The 20,108-nt window shown below is 42.3% G+C and overlaps 2 protein-coding genes and 1 long non-coding RNA gene across 4 annotated transcripts in view; 2 read left to right on the top strand and 1 right to left on the bottom strand.

Moving 5' to 3' along the window:
• LRP8 (LDL receptor related protein 8) overlaps nucleotides 1-8,749 on the top strand; it is a 132,317-nt gene extending 123,568 nt beyond the window's left edge. For both annotated transcript variants that reach the window (XM_015870590.2, XM_015870589.2), the window contains 7 exons: nucleotides 480-619; nucleotides 1,450-1,591; nucleotides 2,387-2,539; nucleotides 3,119-3,340; nucleotides 4,564-4,632; nucleotides 4,850-5,022; nucleotides 6,008-8,749. In XM_015870590.2, the coding sequence (XP_015726076.1) occupies nucleotides 480-619; nucleotides 1,450-1,591; nucleotides 2,387-2,539; nucleotides 3,119-3,340; nucleotides 4,564-4,632; nucleotides 4,850-5,022; nucleotides 6,008-6,046 (938 nt within the window). In that variant the 3' untranslated portion in view covers nucleotides 6,047-8,749. The remainder of the gene's footprint in view (nucleotides 1-479; nucleotides 620-1,449; nucleotides 1,592-2,386; nucleotides 2,540-3,118; nucleotides 3,341-4,563; nucleotides 4,633-4,849; nucleotides 5,023-6,007) is intronic.
• On the bottom strand, nucleotides 8,638-15,962 carry LOC107317661. The gene is made up of 3 exons (XR_004308149.1): nucleotides 14,622-15,962; nucleotides 14,005-14,054; nucleotides 8,638-9,570 (listed from the first exon to the last, which is right to left on the bottom strand). It is a non-coding gene; the product is annotated as an uncharacterized LOC107317661 (long non-coding RNA).
• Nucleotides 15,963-17,511: 1,549 nt separating this feature from the next.
• Nucleotides 17,512-19,243, top strand: MAGOH (mago homolog, exon junction complex subunit). Its single transcript, XM_015870610.1, has 5 exons — nucleotides 17,512-17,657; nucleotides 17,732-17,790; nucleotides 17,893-18,003; nucleotides 18,299-18,381; nucleotides 18,968-19,243. Exons 1-5 carry the CDS (start codon nucleotides 17,570-17,572, stop codon nucleotides 19,065-19,067), a joined length of 441 nt encoding a protein of 146 aa, XP_015726096.1. The 5' UTR covers nucleotides 17,512-17,569; the 3' UTR covers nucleotides 19,068-19,243.
• Nucleotides 19,244-20,108: the final 865 nt, after the last annotated feature.

Below are 20,108 nucleotides of genomic sequence, written 5' to 3'. Positions count from 1 at the left end.
TGTTACTACCATCACATATTGTTGAAGTGCTACGGCTGTGAACAAATAATGTTATCCCTCAGTAATTAAGAAATTAATTAATGGCTTGTTTTACTACAGAATTTGGTTTTTTGTTGGCACTCATCCACTTGCATTCAGTTCAGTGAATCTCTTCCAAAATAAGTGCATCTGCTCCAGGAAGAGACATTCAGTTCATGGTATTCTACATTACACTGGGCCCTTCCCTCCTGCTCTTACCTGCACACACACACACACACACACACACCAGAATGTTTCTCCTTTTTAATCTTATAAGGTCTCTTCTTAACATATCTGGGCGCTGATTCAAAATCACAACTAGTGTTTAAAAAAAAAAAACCTTTTAAAAGCCTAATAATAAAGAGATTAGTCATGCTGCCAGCAGGAAAAAAATGCTGGGAAGTGAAAAAGAATTGCAGAAGCTGTGTGTAATTTTGCTTCATTGTGTTTTTACTTCTCAGATTTGCTGAATCAGCGTCTCTACTGGGTGGACTCCAAATTGCATTCACTCTCCTGCATTGATTTCAATGGCAGCAACAGAAAAGTTCTAATCTCTTCTGTTGATGATCTGAGCCATCCTTTCGGCTTAGCAGTGTTTGAGGTAAGAATCGAGATCGGGTGAGAACGGACTGGAGACTGCAAGAGGTCTCAAAGCTCTCCTTGATTGAAAGCTTTGCCTTTTGCACGGAGCAGAAAGCTGAGTGAGGGCGTTTGCTGCTATAGAAACCGATTAACCTGGTGTGGGTTCAGCAGGGAAAATAGTTTTCTAAAGCTTTTAATCAGGAGCGATGCGTTGCCTCACGCTTTTACCTAATGTACTATAAGTGAATCCATGAGGGGCAGGCAGTGCTCAGTTATGACTCCCATGTGACTGCAAAATAGTCATGGCTTTCCCTTGAGGTGAACTGAGCCAACCGCCCATGCAAAGGCTGAAACTGTTAGCAAGGGACAGGAGAAACCACTTACTGTGATCAGTAGTGGGGCAGCCACTCACTGAGTGTCACTGCAGTCACCCTGTGACTGCCTTCTGATGAGTCAGGCTTTGAGGGGAGCTGCAGGGGCTCGGGCAGCTGCCCAGTGCACTGTTGAGCACTGTGCCTTTCCCAGCATTTTTGATTCACATGCATCCTTGTGTTGCACTTTCCAGTGCTAACAGAATCCTCAAGGGAGGATGGCCCTGTAGTTCTGGGAGGTTGATTGCTTGCACTGTCCTCTGGCCATCCCAGCATCTGCACAAGTGTCCTCAAACATTTTCACCTGTGGCAGGAGTCTGAAGGCTCCAGTGGGCAGTGTGTGTGCCAGGCACTCGCAGGGCTCCCCCTGCAGTCACTGTGCACCAGTGCATTGCTGAGCTGGGGATCTGGCATTCAAAGTCCAACTTGAATTGGAACTGAGCAGGGTCAGGTCAGAAATCCTGTGTATTTCCTGCAGGACAGAGTGTTCTGGACTGACCTGGAGAATGAAGCGATCTTCAGTGCCAACAGGCTGAGTGGCTTGGACATCTCTGTGTTAGCAGAAAATCTCAATAATCCTCACGATATCGTTGTATTTCATGAATTAAAGCAGCCCAAAGGTAAGACACGTCCTCGGGGTCTCATGGCCTTAAATTAGATTTATTTGAACTACTAAATGAAACACTTCCTGATGGTTTCTGATGAGAGAAAAGGCACAGGTAATAATGTGAAATCAATGCCTGATGTTTGAAGTTCCTGCGTAATTAATTCTACATCAGTACCTGAAAAATCTGCTGCTTGTTAATAGCTGTTTAATTAGCATCTTTAATAACAGAGTTACTCTCATTACTGTGATCCTTTCCATTCATTACATATTTGGGCTGTACTGCAGACTGGAAGTGTCACAGCAAGGTGAGCATGTGGGGAATAGCACTCAGCACTGAGCAAATAACAGAAAGAACTGCTTAACAACACAAGGAAGCCAGCTTCTGACCCAGCAGAACTGAGAAAGCTCAGTGAGGAGCACATGGCTTGTGTCCATCTGCTGTTGCTGTGAGCATGTATGGATGCTCTCCTCACTCAGCAGCATCAGTCTGTGAATGTTCTACATAATTATTAGTGGCAATCAACAAGCCATTCAGATACCATCTTTACTGTGCAGTGTCTGAACCACTGGCTTGTGAATGAGTGCATTATTACTAAGGCAACTACAGTTGCATGAAGCTGTTAATTTTTTATTCGCTAATCTCTCCTCACAGTTTTTATAGTAGAACATGAGGTTTTACTCCAAACTGTAAAGATGATTAAGGAGGGCAATTGATCAAGGTAGGGAGCTGAAGAGAGTCCCTCTGGCTTAATAGTCCTTTGCTGAGGGGAAAAAAAAGTAACTTGCCTTTTTTTCTGTCTTTGAATAGCTCCAGACTCCTGTGAGCTCGGCCCCCAGCCAAATGGAGGCTGCGAGTATTTGTGTCTTCCTGCTCCCCACATCTCTCCCCATTCCCCCAAGTACACGTGTGCCTGTCCTGACAACATGTGGCTGGGTCCTGACATGAAAAAATGCTATAAAGGTAAATACAATCACATCATTGTTGTGCTGTCCCAATAAAACCATACTTAATGGTGAAAAAAGAGAGTTCCTGATGGTGGAACACATACATTAGCTTTGGAATTCCACATGTATTCTGACTTCTGAACAAAGCATTGCACTATTCTTTATTAAAAACCTGTATTTTTTGAAAGCATCATCAGGAAAAAACAGAGGGGAAAGAGGAAGAAAGGGATGATCCCTAGGACTGAAAATGGGAATGGTCGGTAAATGGTATCCATTTGCCATGTTAGTGCTCTCTAGGTATTGGAAGGGCCACAGTCATTGCTAAAGAGACCGCTGGTTACAATATAATCTTCTCTAACATGTAGACAGTTCCTGTCACAAATTCAGTACCTGCTCAAAAAATGAGTATTTTAATTTCTTAACCAGCTTCCAGACAGAGAACTTCACTACTGTTCATTAACTGAAGTTTGATCAGTTCTGTGCTTGGCAAGTAGAACTGAGATTTGATTTCTACTTCTAACCAGCAAGCATCACAATCCGCCCCACACTTATATCACCATTTGTGATTTGATAACTTACTGCTTTTGCTTTTCAGAGCTTCCAACTACTCCACCTACCGCTGTGATTGTAGAAACCACTACATCTCATCCTGCCACTGCCTCCACTGTGACTGCGACTGGCAGCACCACCAACAGCACCGCCATCATCCCCAGAGCTGTATCAGAAGCCACAGCTGCCACCCTGAGTTCTCATTCAACCACATCCCTCCTCATAGATTCTGAGATGACCACCGAAAACAGCAACTTGTCACAGCACTGTAAGTGAATGAGATTCTTATTTTCTTTATCAATTTATAGATTGCCAGAAAAATTCAAGAGTACCTCTAACAGCTGAGCTATGAAAGGTCCTATGTAGGCACATCGTCTTGCATAGCAGGAGAAATTAGGTATCCTGTATGCAGATGCTGATGTTCTGATAGGTGATGTGATTCCAGTTGCTGGGGATTTAGGGCACTCATGTCAGGCTTTCATCCCATGCATGTAAAGCTGACTCTAGAGAAACACCCTATAAAATTCATACCAGTCCAGGTCAAGCTGCTGCTGCTTTGCATGGCTGTGCTATGTGTCTAAGAGAAGAATTTACTCTTCAGGATTGTCCTTGAAGACCTCAAGCAGATCCAGATTGCTTTGAAAGAGTGATAGATTAAAATATTGCAAAAAAAAAAAACAATAACCCAAAACCAAAAACTATATCAGTAAGCAGAACAGGCTGTTTTAACTGCACTTGGAAAGCAAAACTAAGCCATCCCAATTTGACTATGATGTCTATGTGAAGCCATCAGTGAACTCACTTTGTAGTGCATGGGGAAAAATAGAATCCAGTTTATGAAATTCATTCTTTTAAGTCCTGTTTGTGCAAATTTCCTTTCAAATGCCATAATTAACTTAAAGAACTTACTTAGCTTCTATGGCTTAAGTGTTTATGTTTGAAATAGTCTGGCCTGTTGTTAGGTAAATAACCTTGTAATAGAACAGTCTGCCAAGGGGAATTATTTGAAAGGATAAATTGCCTTTAAGTTCCACAAATTGATGCATCAGAAGACAAACTAGAGTTAGTTTCCCTCCTCTCTATTCCAGCTACTTTAACACAAAGATTTTCTGTGCTGATCCCGTTATTAGAGCTCAGAGCAAACATTTTGAGGTTACTCTTGCATGCTGTAGCAGGCTGCAGCAACCACTGACATACATGGTGACCAGCTCCATAGCTGTACATAACATAGATATACATACATGCATGTGCACATATAGCAAGCATTGCATTCCTAAGAGACAGCTCAGCGCAACCCAGCCCAGAGTTATGTGCACATGTATCTCTTTTTATTCTTCTCCCTGATTATTTCATTCCAAAACTTTCTATGAGCTCTTTGGTAACAAATACTTTGTGATGGGCAGAACAGCTTACTGATACAAAGCATTCTTTAGCTACAGCTTTAAAACCCGTGAACAAGTGAAATGATCCATCCTATTTCTGTAATTACAGATTCAAATAATGGCCAAGGCTTTGATTCAACTGTGACAGCGGCTGTTGTTGGAATTGTCATTCCTGTTGGTAAGCTGATTTGATTTCAGCACTGAAGGAGATCAATCGTACTGAAATAGTGTAAATAAAGTTTTCTGACTCTCAATATTAGGGGGTGGGAGAGAGTAGAGGAACTGCTAAAATGAGTCTGAAGCAGTTGTGGAGGATAGACACTTACATAGGAACATGTCAGCACATTCCTGCTCTCTCTGCAAAACTGACTAACAACACTTTCTCCTTTCATCAGTGGTTCTTGGCTTGCTGTGCATGGGGGGATACCTCATCTGGAGAAACTGGAAACGGAAGAACACTAAAAGCATGAATTTTGATAATCCGGTATACAGGAAGACAACGGAAGAAGAAGATGAAGATGAAATCCACATTGGCCGAACAGCCCAAATTGGACACGTTTACCCTGCAGTAAGTACCTGAGGAACCTGCTGACACAGATTCATTTTCCTGAGAATCTGGCTTACAGTGAATCATGTGGAGATATTTGACATTATTAATTCAATTCAGTAATCATGGAATAGGTAGAAGACTAAACTTGTCTTAAAAGATAGTGGTGTGTGTATATATATATATATATATATATATATATATATATATATACACACATAATAGGATAATGTTTAAAGGAAGAGCAACTCTTCTGATCAGTACACACAGTCTGCCTTATGCTGGCTGTCTTTCCATCTCAAGAGCTCAGTATGTGACAACTGATTACTTACCTTCTTAAAGGTTCCATGTTGCTCAGACTGCTACCAGGTACCTGAACTATTTTAAGGGTAACTCAGGTTTCTGTACAAACCAAGGAGAAATTGTATTTTTTATGTAATAAAACATTGCAAAAGTCAGATTTCTCGCAAGGAGAAGCAGATGAGGTTTTGTATGAAGTTAAGGAAATTTGTCTAGGCAACGTCAATCTTTACTAAAACAAAATACTCACTTCATTAGCAAGTCCTTTGTATGCAGAAAAAAGGAGAAATAGTTCTGTGTGGCAGCTTGTCTGCATTGGAGCTTCCTTCCAAGCAGCAGCCCTCGTGAGATGGAGCAACTGGCAGTAATAACTGCTTTGTATTTTTAAAAGAGAAAAAGATCTTAATTAATGCTTTATGGTACCTGAAGATGACCTAGAAATATGTCAGCCCTTACAAGGAATTCTATCCCTGTAACATACAAGGACAATGCACCATCCAGTGTCTCTGTAGTAAAACTTGAGGGAGATACCTCATTTAGGAGAAAAAAACAGTACATGAAATAATATTTGTCACCATTACATTAGGGCAGCAAATTGATTTTTAATAGGAAATACAGCTTGGAAAAAATTCTGTGATACTGTTGTTCATGTATCAAAATATACAAGTCAGATTTTCTCCTCAAGTTTGCTTTTCTTCCTTCACAGCGCGTAGCTCTGAGCTTAGAAGACGATGGGCTGCCATAAGGATGAAGCTGCTGCTCCAGCCAGAATGCACCGAACAAACTTTCTTTGGATCACAAAACCTGCTTCTTTGTTTGAATCATTATTTATGTTGCAGAAGGGTAACCACAGAGTTATAATGAACTGCAAACATCCAAAGGATGTGAGAGTTTTGTATGTATAACTTGTTGCACTACCCATTTGTGATAGTCAATAAGCAACTGCTGAGCTACTAACTCAATGTACATAACCAGCAGGCTGACGGTTCAGTAGCTACTGCTTTATTTTAAGACTATATTTATAGATATTTTGTAAATATACTGAATATGCTTTGTGGCTATCCATCAACATAAGTAAAATAAAATCTGTACAGACTGTTTAGAAATATTTATTAACAAAAGCTGGATTATAAGATCTGATCTGTAAATATAGTAGAGGGGTGAGAGTATTTATTTTTTGTATGTTTGGCTTGCTGTGCATAGATTATCTGTGTATATATCTATCTAGTCTAGATAGATATATAGGCATATAAATATATACATATATATAAATATATACATATATTTTAAAACTACTGGGCTATGTTTATGAAAATTAGGGATAATTGAATTTTTACCAGGTGTTTAAAGTTTGCTTTCAAATCTAAAGACACAAAGTAAGAAACAGCTGTACTGTAAGATAGCCGATCAATGACAGCCATAACAAACAGGGCTTCTGATTCCCAAAGTGGCTTGCAAGGGTTGCTTTCATCCTCTCCAGTTTAGCCAGATTTGCCTGCACTGCTCTGAGCTGAAGAGCTGTTGCTAACAGCATTTCAGGCAGGAGGAGCTCCTACAGTGACCACATTTTTCATTCTGTACTGTTGCTTTTTACAGGTTGGTACAAATCTGATTTAGCCTATTTCTTTGTTTTCTTCTATCTATCTGAATGTTTTCCCTACTAGGCATCCTGCACCTCTCACACACATTTAGAATTAGCAGAACCAAAAGTTGAGGCACATTCAGATACTGAAGTGAGCACTCAGGCTCATCAGGAAACAGTCCCACAGTAACAAAAGGTGATCCCTTACCTCATGGATCCTTTTCCCTACTCCCTTCTTCATTAAGACTCAATTTATGAGATACTGTGGGACAGTGTCTTTAGTTCATTCACCATTTGTAGAATTCATTGAAGTGCAGCAGCTGTCATCAGAGTGAATGCCTGCACCGTAATACATCTGGCATAACACAGAGCACAAGACAAGGTTCAGAAATCACAGCTGTACCTATAGCTGATTCCTAGAATTCAAAGGCATCTGAAGAAAATAAAACATCACAGGAAAAAGAAGTTGAAAGCTTTCCAGTCTGATAGTAACTGCCTTTCATTCTCTATGGTTCCCAAACTTTGTTTCTCTTTCCTACAGACCTCAATAGCACAGTGTTACCATCAATGTAGTACAATGAGTCTAAATATGCACTATCTGTCCTAAGAATTACAAGGAACCAAACACAGTTAAGATCAAAATAGTTGACATAATCCTGCCTATTTCTGCAGCAAGGAGTCCAGGTGCTCTTAAATTCACTCCTTTGATGGCAGGAAAAGATATACACATATTTTTAAACAGGCTTCTCCTGCTTAAGATCATCACATCTGTGCTAGCCTGGGATTCCAGGATACTGCTTTAGAAAGGAGAAATCAAGAACAACCTCTCTCTTGCTATACTAGCTTCCCTTTCCTACATAGATACTTCTCCCTCTCGTTCCATCCCCCGCCTCCCAGTTCCAGTAGCTTATTTAAGGTCTGTGCACTGAAATGGCAAACAGCAGTGTAAAGCTCTGCTCTCAGGTTCACAAAGTTTCCTATCAGGCCACAGCAGGTGATAATCCTCCACCTCAAAGGGCAAGTTCAGGCATCGAGGCAAAAAGCAAGGCCTTCTCCCAGCTGGTGTTCTCCTGTTCCATCCAGCAGAGATAACTGTCCAGTTTCCCCCTCCTTGTTGGTGTAAGCACAGGGTAGCAATACTGTCTGGCTGGATAGTTAGAAGACCCACTGGTTTTTTCTTATCTCACACTATGAGATTCCCAGGAAGTGGATGTACTCAACTGCCACCACACACTGGACTGAAGTGCATGAGAAGCTGAGGAAATCAATTACAGCTTTTATATACAAGCAGAATAAACCATTTTTTACTTGGATTTACTTGGATTCTCAACTAAGAAAGGAACAAGGTATCTAACAACCAAGTGTAGCGCTCCCCTACTTACACTCAAGCTACTCACTTCACAGCCTTTGTAGACAACATCTAAAGAATCGAGCACCCTTCTGTTCCAATTCCAGATTTTAATGCAGTAAAGGAGTGACTGAGATACCCAGTTACCCTTCCAAGGTCTGAAGCTCCGTGTCTGCAAATCCATGCACTGTGTGCATGAAGAAGAACTGAGAGGAGGCTGTATGTATGTGGTAACACTGTAACTAAAACACATGTAAATATATTTGGAAGTTCTACAGTTTTGATACTTTTCTAAGAGCACACACAGACAAACCTGTACAAACCATGTAAAAAAGGCTGCGGCTTTTTGTAAATGAACTCAATGTGCAGTGATGATTTCAACTAAGCGCCAATGTTCGGTTTTTTTAAAGAAGTTATTTTAAATAACGGTTCAGGTTGTTAGGATGATATTTAACATTGTAATCACTTCTGATCTGTCTCGTCATGTTGAAGTTCTGTTAAAGTAAGTTCTTGCTCGGTGCCTTTTGTGTTTCAGTTTTTGGTATGGATGAAAGGACCAGGGAGGGTTGGGGAGGGATCTGCTGTGTAACACGTGCTGTACTTACATGCATAAGGATCACTGCAAACCAAATGAATACATTTGTAAAACAGTGCACTGTTTCTATAGAAAGATTTGTTTGTTTGTTTTTAATCTGAGCCTACTGAACTAATTACATTTTAGTACTTCAAATGCTGTCTCTTAGGCCTGGTACTCTATCGCATCTTGGTCTGCCTTTTCCTTAACTCTCCGTTGTTAAAAGTGAAGTGGGTTCCAGGTTGGAACTAGGTTAGGTTTTAAGGTCCCTTCCTACCCAACACTTCTATGACTCTGTATGATTTTATGTCCAAGGCATATTTTCTATATGATTTTACAGAAGGTGCTAAGAAAAATGACACAGCCTCCTATGAGAGTCCCAAGCCTGTCACACTAAGCTATGCCTCCTCTAACAGCTGTCTTAACTAAATATATTGGATACCCAACTCACCATTCAGAGGGGTAACACAGTCAATCTGCACAATAACACACTGGCCAACTCAAAGCAGTTAATAACAAAACACACTTACTTTGCTGGTCCTGGTGCCCAAACAGCTACAACAGGAGCACTTCAGAGGCAGCTGTGGTGGTTTTGGATGCCCTGGGAACAGCACACAGGTTAACAAAGGTATCCTTGAGTGCCAGCTTCACACAGCTGTTGGCAGCCAAAGTTTGACATTCGTTGTGAATTATCCTGATGACAATAACAGAGGTTTCAACTTGGATGCTGTGTTTCCGAGGATTCCTCAGCAAGCACATCAGGACCTGGTAAAAGGAAAAAAAAAAAGATACACTGACCTCTCAGCAACAAGACTTGGGAAAAGAACTATAAGGCTGTGACAGGGTGGAGAGCATATATAACAAGCATCCTGAAGCTGGTTAAAGTGCAATGCAAATACTGCTTTATGAGGTAAATGGATTTTCTGCTCCTAAATACACCCACCCACCATAAATAGAGCAAGCAAGGGAAGTGCTGCATTCCACGGCTCATAAGGATGGTCTTTAAGAAGTTCCTCACACCAGGATGGAGCCCCACTGTGGAACACAGATCTCCAACCCAGGGCACTCCCCTGCCAGTTCACTGAGTAAATCATACACACCGGGTTTTTATCTTCTGAGTCTGCCAGACAAGGGATTCATTAGCAATTTACTTTCAAACATTTATTCCCCCGTTGGCACAGAGCTGAAAGAATCATAGAATTAATTACAGAATGGCCTGGGTTGAAAAGGACCACAATGATCATCTGGTTCCAGCCCTGCTGCTGTGTGCAGGGTCACCAGTCACCAGCCCAGGCTGCCCAGAGCCACATCCAGCCTGGCCTTGAATGAAGGGATAGAGCATCCACAGCCTCCTTGGGCAACCTGTTCCAGTGAATCACCACCCTCTGGGTGAAAAACTTCCTCCTAATATCCAACCTAAATCTCCCCCATCTCGGGTTTAAGACCATTCCCCCTTGTACTATCACTGTCCACCCTCACCAACAGCCATTCCCACTTCCTGTTTAAATGCTCCCTGCAAGCATGGAAGGCCACAATGAGGTCTCCCCTGTGCCTTCTCCAAGCTAAACAAGCCCAGTTCCCTCAGCCTTTCCTCAAAGGAGAGGTGCTCCAGCTTTCTGATTATCACCCAGTCCCAAGACCAACCCCTGAGAGACAACCTGTAACCAGCCTCCACCCTGACACAGAATCATTAATCACAACCCTTTGGCTGCATCCAAACAGCCAATTCCTAATCCACTGAATAGTCTGTACTTCTCTAACTTAAGGATGTGGTGAGGGACCGTGTCAAAGGCTTTGCAGAAATCCAAGTAGATGACACCCATCTCCCTTCCCCCATCCACCAAAGCCACCACTCCACCGTAGAAGGCCACCAGACTGGTCATGCAGGACCTGCCCTTGGTGAAGCCATGCAGGCTGTCTCAAATCACCTCTTCATCTCATATGCGCCTAAACACAGATTGTAGAAGGATCTGCTCCATGACCTTCCCAGGCACAAAGTTGAGGCACATCAGTCCGTAGATCCCCAGGTCTAAAATACATATATATTTTTTTCATTTGGTCATTGAAGAACTATTCAATAAAAAACACTGACAGACTGTCGTTGTGAATGCCTACTTTGTCTCTGCAGACAAGCAGAGGAAAACACAGGGCAGGGACAGGGACCATTAAGGTAGTTGCTTTGCCTTACCTATCACTGCCAGTCCATTACACAGATACAAATCAGCACCAATGTCTTTATGTATCACCACTTTCACCTGAACAACCACTAGATGCAGAACATTGTTCTTCCTCTTTCAGTTATACTATCAGTTTACAGAAGCAGTCCTTAATCAGTTTTTATATACAAAGGCACCAACACATTAGAGGAAAACTCTTCAAACCATCAACACCAGACTCTAAATAACAGATAAACACAGACATGAATGCATGCCAGTGCACAGATAGGACACAGCCCCACCTGTAGAAGTGGATAAATAATGGAAGCACTGATCATGCTGTCCTTGATTACAGTGTAGTGCCATGTACTTTCAGCTACACTATTACAGGGGTTGATGATGAGATACAATTTCTGGTATCAATGAAGTATAAATGACTATGATCAGGAAGCCAACAAACCAAAACACAAACATCTGAAGGGGAGTTAAACCTTCTGACAGAGAACATTCAAGCATTTCTTCATTTCACAGGGAAGTGAAAGAAGGCTTCTCCATGTGCATCTGAAATACAGCTCCAATTTATTCCAGATGCACTCCTGTTCACAACAGCAGTTTCACCATACCCCAAATATTCCAGGCCCTGCAGCCAAGGAAGATCCAGCCACGGATCATACAATTCCAGTTTTGCAAGGAAAGGTCACATCTGACCACAAGCAATGAAGTGAGGACACATTCACTTGAACCCCTCCCTCCTGTCTAAAAAAAGACCAACAAACCCACCCTGCATAAGCTCCAGCCTTAATTACTCAGTAAATTACATACAAAACAACAAGCCAATGATTTCTGGTTTCCCATTGCATCTTCAATGTAGAAAGCAGGCACACTTTTGGTATTCACTTCACAGGTAGAAAGACTACCCTGAATTAGCTGAGGGGGCGAAAGGGTAAGGAATGTGACAATATCAGGACTGAAGTGGATGGGATATGAAAAAGCAAGATATCCAGACTGAAAATAAACACAAAATAATGTAGGCTGCAGTTGCATCAAGGACCTGGAAGGTCTCGTGCACAGTAACTGTGCTATCATTAAATCCAGTTCACTCTCTGCACAGCAGCCATGCAGATCAGTTCTGCATTGTGCAGCTGCAATTCAGAGCAATCAAACTACCACAGATCATACAAACAACTCAAATCTCTAACATGCTCCCTGCTAACACACAGCCAAGTATCAAACACCTGCTCACATCTCAGCCAAAGCAGACTACACAATCAAGCGCTGCTGTGGTTCCCCTCCCTTTAAAATGCATTGCTATTTAAATTAACAGAACAACCAGAAGCTTTCTGGAGCAAAGTCATGTAACTTAAATATCTTCAATCAATTTCAGTTCACTTCTTCAGGAAGAATGCAATTGAAGGGGAACTGTGCAGGATGCTCACACAAGAACATAATGTATAAGGCCCTTTGATTCCTAGGCAACAATAAAGTCAGCTTAGCTTCAGCAAAGAGAATTATTCATTCATCCTTGTATTCTCCACAATATTCAGGAAGGGTTCAAATGCCATATTTCAGTGCCCTTGCCAGAAATCCACCAATTCCCAAGGCTCTGGGAGGTGATAACAAGTTCTGCCCTGTTCTGCTTTGTGAGGGTGGGGAGAAAGAAAGGAAAAAGTAAAGAAATGATTCTCCAATATAATTTATAGCTTGGGCATTTGTAACCTCGCTCACTCATAACATGAGAGAAAGAAAAGAAGCCATGGAAGATGCAGGTAGATAAGCTCAATTTAAACAGAAGTAAAGCAAAGGCAAAAAAACAAGGCAAACAAAGAGCCCACCCAAACCGTTAAGCTTAATGCTTCCTGCCACATTTGCTGGTGTTTTATTTGAAGGTTTGGTTGCTATGAGTGTGACCACAGCAGCTGAGAGCAGCAACACAGGTGGCAGTAATACACAGACCTGCCTCTACAGAGCCCAACACACACACAGGTGATGCTTAATGGGGACCAGGCTAAGTTCTGCTCTTCAACAGCCTTCAGTATGATTGTGCAAACCTGATCCAGACTGCAGACTGAGAAAAGATTCTATAGAATGCCCTAGAAACTGCCTGCCTTCTTAACTGCCCCATTACAATGCCCTGGCAAGCCTCACTGCAATCAAAAATAAACCTATTTCAGTGCAGAAACATTTGAAAACAGAAAGTCAACAACTGAGAAACAACAACATGCTGCTGAGAAGTTGCATTGAGTGAAAACAATACAAGAGAGGACAAGCACAATTCATCTTGCAGAACGCTGGATGTTTAGAGGCAACAGCACGGGATTGATATTTTGCAGGAGTTAGTGTTTTAAATATGCAGTGGAATTTTCAGTGAACTTCATAATGATTTATGCAGTTATTTGACACACTTATCTCCATCTTTCCTGAGGGACCTACACGCTGCTACCCACATGAGGCTCAGTTTAACCCTAAAACCTGAAGCAGAACCTTTTAATCTACAGGCTTAAAAGCTTGTGAATTTCAGATGGTCGATTCAAAGCAAAATCCTAACAGAGGCAACATGATACACAGATTTGTGTATCACAAATTCATTTTACAAAAGCACCAACAGCTATTAGTGATACAAAGTCTAGAAAACACCATTAGCCTTCATTTAACAGCTCCTTCCTAGAGCATGCTCTACCCTCACAAGTAGTAGTGAACTGGAGCACTTCGGGCTGCTTCTGCAGATGAGAAAGCTGCAGCCCCATTTTGATTAACATTTTCTCCTCTAAGAAAAATCAACACATCGCACTTATCAGAACATCTACATCACCCAATCCAAAGAGCAGCGAGGATATCAGACTGCATTCACCCAGTACTGGCTACTGTCTTTTCTCAGAAGAGTAAGCAACGTGATTTCTATTGATCTGCTGAAAAAGATTCTAGGCATCTTTTGCTTTCTTCAGCAGCAATGAAGCTCTAACACAAGAAAGTCACCCTTTCCAAATCAAACAATAATTCTGCTGTCTAACACCAATCTTATGTCACGTTAACGTTGTCTACTTACCTCTATCTGTGCAGCAGCAGGTATCGAGTATTTCTTCTCATATTTAACTTCTATGAAACAAACAAAAGTAGTCTAAATGACAATCAAAAATAACACATCCTTCCAGGGAGACTGAGAGAGGGACTAATAAAGAAAGCGCAGGGCATGTGAGTGAGACCACTGGCAATTAGGAAGAAAGGAAAGGCAGCTGGATATGAGCAGTGGGAGGGGAACAACACAGCTGACATTTATTTGTTAATCTTCTAAGAACAAACTTTAACCTCACAAAGGTGCTGCTGACAGAAGAAATGCAAGCAACTAAGAAGAAAATACATACAGGATAACTTTTGAAATCCTTGAATTCATGACAGCTTTGGCACCCCATCGTTAATTCTGTTACGCAGTAAAAGGCAAAAATATTAGGCAGTTTGAGAATTGAACTCGCATGTAATTATTGTGCTGGCATTCACTCTGTTCAGCAAGAGCATGCAAAGAAGTGTGTGGTAATTCCTGATGAAAAGGCAGGCTGGCTCCTAGAGCCATCACGTTACGCTGCTATGACAAGACAGGAAGAACAAAGATGACTGCCTTCTTTTCTACCAGCACCCTAAAATTAAACCTTTCCTGCAGACACTCACTGGGCTAACACCTCTGATCCGATGGGCATGCTGAAGAAAGGCTTTTTCAGTTCCTCCTTAATTATCTCAAATGCTGCTGGAGTAAATCTAAAGTCAGACAAATGGATCCAATGATGAGCTGAAGCAGTAGATGTAGAGAAAATTCCACTCCTCAGCCATTCTTACAGTGAGAAGGACAACAGCTGCTTCTTTCCAGCTTCAACAAAATATAAGACAAAGGAGAGCTGACAAAAATACAGTGTTTAAATCCATTGCACTTTTTTAAGGCAACAAATTATTTATGTGTAAAAAAAACCAGCAAGCTCTTGTGAATAAAGAAATCTATTCTTTAAAAATAGATAACCCGCTGCTAGGACACATCACATTTGTTGCACAAGTCAGGCAACAATTCTGCTAAATGTTTTTTAGCAAGAGTCCTACAACTGCAGAGCTGCCTCTTAGAATACAGGACATACACAGGCAATCAGGATAGCACTTCTAACAGCTGTGTTAAGTAGAAACAGGCAGAAACAAGAAGCAAGCTGTCCTAGCTGGTTGTTGTGTGCAAATTTGTTATATGCAGAATCCTTCTGTAGACTTTAAAACCACACAGAACTATGAATTAATGAATTACAACATAAACCTAAACATTCCAGGCCTTTGACTATTGTAACTATTGACTATTGATGGCCCCTTGTAGCAGAGTCTCTGATGAGCTTTCTGTTCTAGCAGATTACTCTGATTACCATAAAGGTTATAAGCTACTTTCATACTGAGTCAGCTGCACTAACACCTGTAATATGCATTTATTCTTTCCTGAAAAACCATTCCATTCCCTATCTTTTAGAGAACACAACTACCGAGCAACAGGAAAACTACCAAGCAACAGGGAAATCGAGTGAAAAGAAGGACATCTGCATTAAATGTTTTAACTGACCCTACTTTATCACAGATGTGATGCTCTGCCTTGGTCTGCAGGGCAGATGACAGGTAGATATTCTTACCTCTGTGCAGAGGAGAAATCAGGTGGAAGTGTGCATAAGCTGAGGAAAATAGAAGAAAAAAGAGGGAGCTTCAAGTATAGGAGCATTTTGCTTCTAGACTGTTCTGTGGTTCTGTGTATTCTCCCCACCAACTTGCATACTATGATGTACTCTTAAATCTAAAGATTACTTGGAAATGTAGACATCTTGTATTAGCAATCAGAAAAGCCACACGTGGTGAAAACAGATTTTATACCTCTTCAGTTTTCAAATTGTTCAAGACTGGCAAAATGTCTTTATCTTTTCTTCGTAGGCCAACCAGCAGCCCAGGCTGCCCAGAGCCACATCCAGCACATCCAGGGGCATCCACAGCCTCCTTGGAAACCTGTTCCAGTGAATCACCACCCTCTGAGGGGAAAACTTCCTCCTAAGATCCAACCTAAACCTCCCCTGTCTCAGGTTACGCTCCCTTCAAGTACTGCAAGGCCACAAGGAGGTCTCCCTGAAGCCTTTTCTTCTCCACACTGAACAAGCTGAGTTTCCTCAACCTTTCTTCATAGGAGAGAAAGTTTAGCCTAAGACATTCAAGTTCATACATCAGGCTAGCCTAAGACAGTCACGTCTGTACAACCCAAATTGGGCAATTAATGAGATTCAAACACCTCTGGAATACGAGGCTGTATGACAGAGCACCCACCTGGAACTGAGTTGAATGGGCAAAAGCAAAGTTAGGAGGGAAAAGAAAAAAAAAAAGAGGAAAGGGAAATCCAGATTTAATAGACCATATAATACCAAGTGTCCACTAGGAAGATGATCTTTTCTCAAATACTGGAATAGAAAAACCATTGGGGAAAAAAAAAAACCAACCACACGTCAACTTTACACTTTTACGTGAGAATAAAAACCAAAAGATGTGACCTTTTCGTTAGCATTAAATAAAGCAATTCCATTGTACTGAAGTCTTCCTTCCGAACATGAGTTATTGCCTGACCTTTTTCACTCCACTGCAGGATACATAGTGCTTAGGCAAGCATTTAAACTCTTTTCTTCTTCCAAAATCCAATACGTGGCACAGAGTTTTATGTACCCACAGAGGAAAACAAGGTGCACACCTTTCTTAACCTCAGCACAGGAGCTTTTGTAGGTACCACCAGTGAATAATCACCCTGTAAGCTGAGCCCAAGACCACACAGCCCAGCAATCCACACACCCTGCTGTTGTACAGGGGTGGATATAGACCTGGGGTCTAGAGGACAAAAGCAGTTATAGCTGGGATACAACCAGCTCTAAAATGATACTCCACAGGCTCTCTCCACAGGCTGATCCTAGAAAATGCCATTTGGCATAACAAGCAATCGACATGCAAAACAAAACAAGCATACAATGTTAATGGGAACCCAGAGAATGTTTTGCAAACCTGTTAATATGCTCATTACCTTCAGGTTTCTGGAATTTATTCTCCCTGTACACACGCATCCCTGTGCTGCACTCAGACCTTTTACTGGCTCAGCTGTCTCTAAGAGATCAGGAAGAAATCAGTGGCTGACACAAACACAACATGCAGCTTGTTACACTTCAGATCTGCCATCCAAGCGTGTTTTACTTCTAAAACAGAATTCTCTCTTCTCATCTACAACTTAGTATAGCAAAGGGATGCACAACTCTTCAGATGCAAAAATAGCTAATTTAGCCCCACAGCAGAACTCCAACCAACGTGCCAACCTTCAAGCAAAGAGTATTGTTAAAAAATAGCATTTCTTTGTGCTATCATTGTTAAACCGTGTGGCTGCTCAGAACCATATGGCAATATGAACCAGGGGGCACTATGGCGCCGTGGGCAATATGGCGGCCGTGAGGCGCCGTGCTGCAGTAGCCCTCCCGGCCACATGGTGGCGCACAGGCCGGGCTGGTTCCGTCGCTCCCCCCGTGACGCGTTCGGTGCGCGCCGTGGCGGTGCATGCTGGAGCGGCGCGGAGCGGCGGGACCATGGCGAGCGACTTCTACCTGCGGTATTACGTGGGGCACAAGGGGAAGTTCGGGCACGAGTTCCTCGAGTTCGAGTTCCGGCCCGACGGTGAGCGGAGCGGGGGGTGGGAGCGGGGCGGGGGGCGGCTGATCCCAGCGGCCTTAACGCTGCTCCTTCCGTAGGGAAACTGCGCTACGCCAACAACAGCAACTACAAGAACGACGTCATGATCCGCAAAGAGGTGAGGGGGGGAGGCGGGGGTCGCGGGCCGGCAGGGAGCTGGTGTACTGAGGGGCGGCTGTTGTACTGAGGGGCGGCTGTTGGACTGAGGGGCTGCTTGCAGGCTTACGTGCACAAGAGTGTGATGGAGGAGCTGAAACGGATCATCGACGACAGCGAGATCACCAAAGAGGACGATGCGCTGTGGCCCCCTCCGGACAGGGTGGGACGACAGGTCGGTGCTGCTTCCCTCGGCGCTCTAAGTCCTTATATGTACCAATTAAAAGCATAACTGGGCTTTATATCAAAGCCAGAACCACATAGAGGAAGGGGAACTAATCCAATTCAATTGAGAGCTAAATCAAACCCTAAACGGCAGTTCAGCTGCCACATATGTGACATGTGAGCTCACATATGTGAGCTCATGTGAGTCACACACACGGTGCATTCATACCCTGCAATAAGTAAAAGTTGTCACCACAGCGCTTAGATTTCTCTGCTGCCACATGGCATCACCTTTTGCTTTGCAGGAGCTGGAAATAGTGATTGGTGACGAGCACATCTCCTTCACCACGTCAAAAATCGGTTCGCTCATCGATGTAAATCAATCCAAGTACGTACTCTGCTCTTGTGTCGCTGTTGTCTTTCTGTGGCCTATATTACAACCTGCTGATTATTTGATGCTTATACTTTATGTGGTTTCAAACTACAGATCAGCTCCTGGAGACACAGGTACTCTCTCTTGTTGGCATAATTAACCTAATGCCATTGCTTGATTGATTATCAAATTCCCTGAGCAGCTAAGCTTACTAAAGAACACCTGTTAGATGCATTCAGGGAGTCAGAGTCTGAACTAAACCATCGCTGCCTTGTGTACATCCATCCATGTTTCTAACAGAGCCAGGAGTTCTGTATTTCAGAAAAGACTGGGTTCTTTTGTTTCCTAAGTACAAAGCAATGCTACTTCACAGTGATAAAAATGCACGTACTGTCAAGACTTAAACCTCAAAACGTTCTGTATTCCATGTTTTTATCAATCAATACAAGAAGGAATGTTACATCAAACAACAACCCCTGAAAAATCCTGCTGTAGGCTTTTTTTGTGCATACATAGATCTACATATGGGTTAATTCTACAAACTGCTCTCATACAACTCAAGTCTTTTTTTTCCCCCCTTCCTTTCCCTTGTGCGCTGCAGGGATCCAGAAGGTTTGAGAGTGTTCTACTACCTGGTCCAGGACCTCAAGTGTCTAGTCTTCAGCCTTATCGGACTACACTTCAAGATTAAGCCAATCTAAAACAAACTGAAGTTTGTACTGCCGTGTCCGTACATGGGGGGGAGGCTTTTTCAATTCCTTGCTTCTTCAGGCCCGAAGCTTTTATGTATGTTAGAATTTGTTGGTTTTTTTCTTTTTTTACAAACTGTAAGTGATTGTCTTAATAAAATGTTGACATGGGTATTTTTAACTTAAAATTCCTGGTGGTAAACTGACTTTCTGACGCTTCTTTTATCAAGGTGCATTTAGGATGAGTTATTTCAGTTGTATCACAAAGGTATATTTCACTTACCTGTGCGGTGAGAGGTAATGCCCACTTGCCTTTAGAGCAGAAGTAGACAGCAGCCTGTGCAGGGACCATACAGGGTCTTCAGTGATGCTCCTACACAGCTTCTCATGGAAGAACTGAAATTAAAAGCATAGAATGTGTTAAGTTTAAACTAGCACACCTTTGGTGTCAAAGACCAAGCACATGTCTCAAAGGGGCAACTTCTGTCAGCACTATAGGAAGTAGATGGATAGCTCAATTAAGCTTGGAGGTGGAAGAAAGTCACTATAAGATACTGAGTTTTTGAGCCATGGTGAAACTTGCTTCAAACACCTTCAATGTGTGAGATGGGCTGACTAAAACAGCGCTTCTTTCAAGTGATTGTTCAGCTGCAATGTGAATCTAATTAAGACCAGATCCAGATTAACCAGCAACCGTCCTGTAGCATGGCTAGTTTAATTTAACTTTTGCCAAGTTTTAATGTGAATTAACAGACTGCATATTTTACATATTATATGGAGCTTAAGAGAAGCAACTCGTTTGCTAATGTATAGTGGTTCTAAAGAGCCGTTCTGGGCCTTACCTGAGGCACAACTCAGCTCTGGGACTGAAGATACTACAGAGCAACTGGGTGAGTCCACAGTAACACGTAACATGTTCCCTACAACACAAGAGCAGGTGATGTATCCCCACGCTAATCACCGAAGTTCATCGTACACTTTAACTCCTCCCTCATCTTTTCCTTTCTATGGCCGCAATCAGTCACACATCCCCTCCCTTCCCTCAGTGCTCCC

This window comes from Coturnix japonica, chromosome 8 (genome assembly GCF_001577835.2).
Source record: "Coturnix japonica isolate 7356 chromosome 8, Coturnix japonica 2.1, whole genome shotgun sequence".
NCBI classification, from domain to species: domain Eukaryota; kingdom Metazoa; phylum Chordata; class Aves; order Galliformes; family Phasianidae; genus Coturnix; species Coturnix japonica.
Note: the sequence above shows the minus strand (reverse complement) of the source record. Positions and strands in the feature narration are given on the sequence as shown.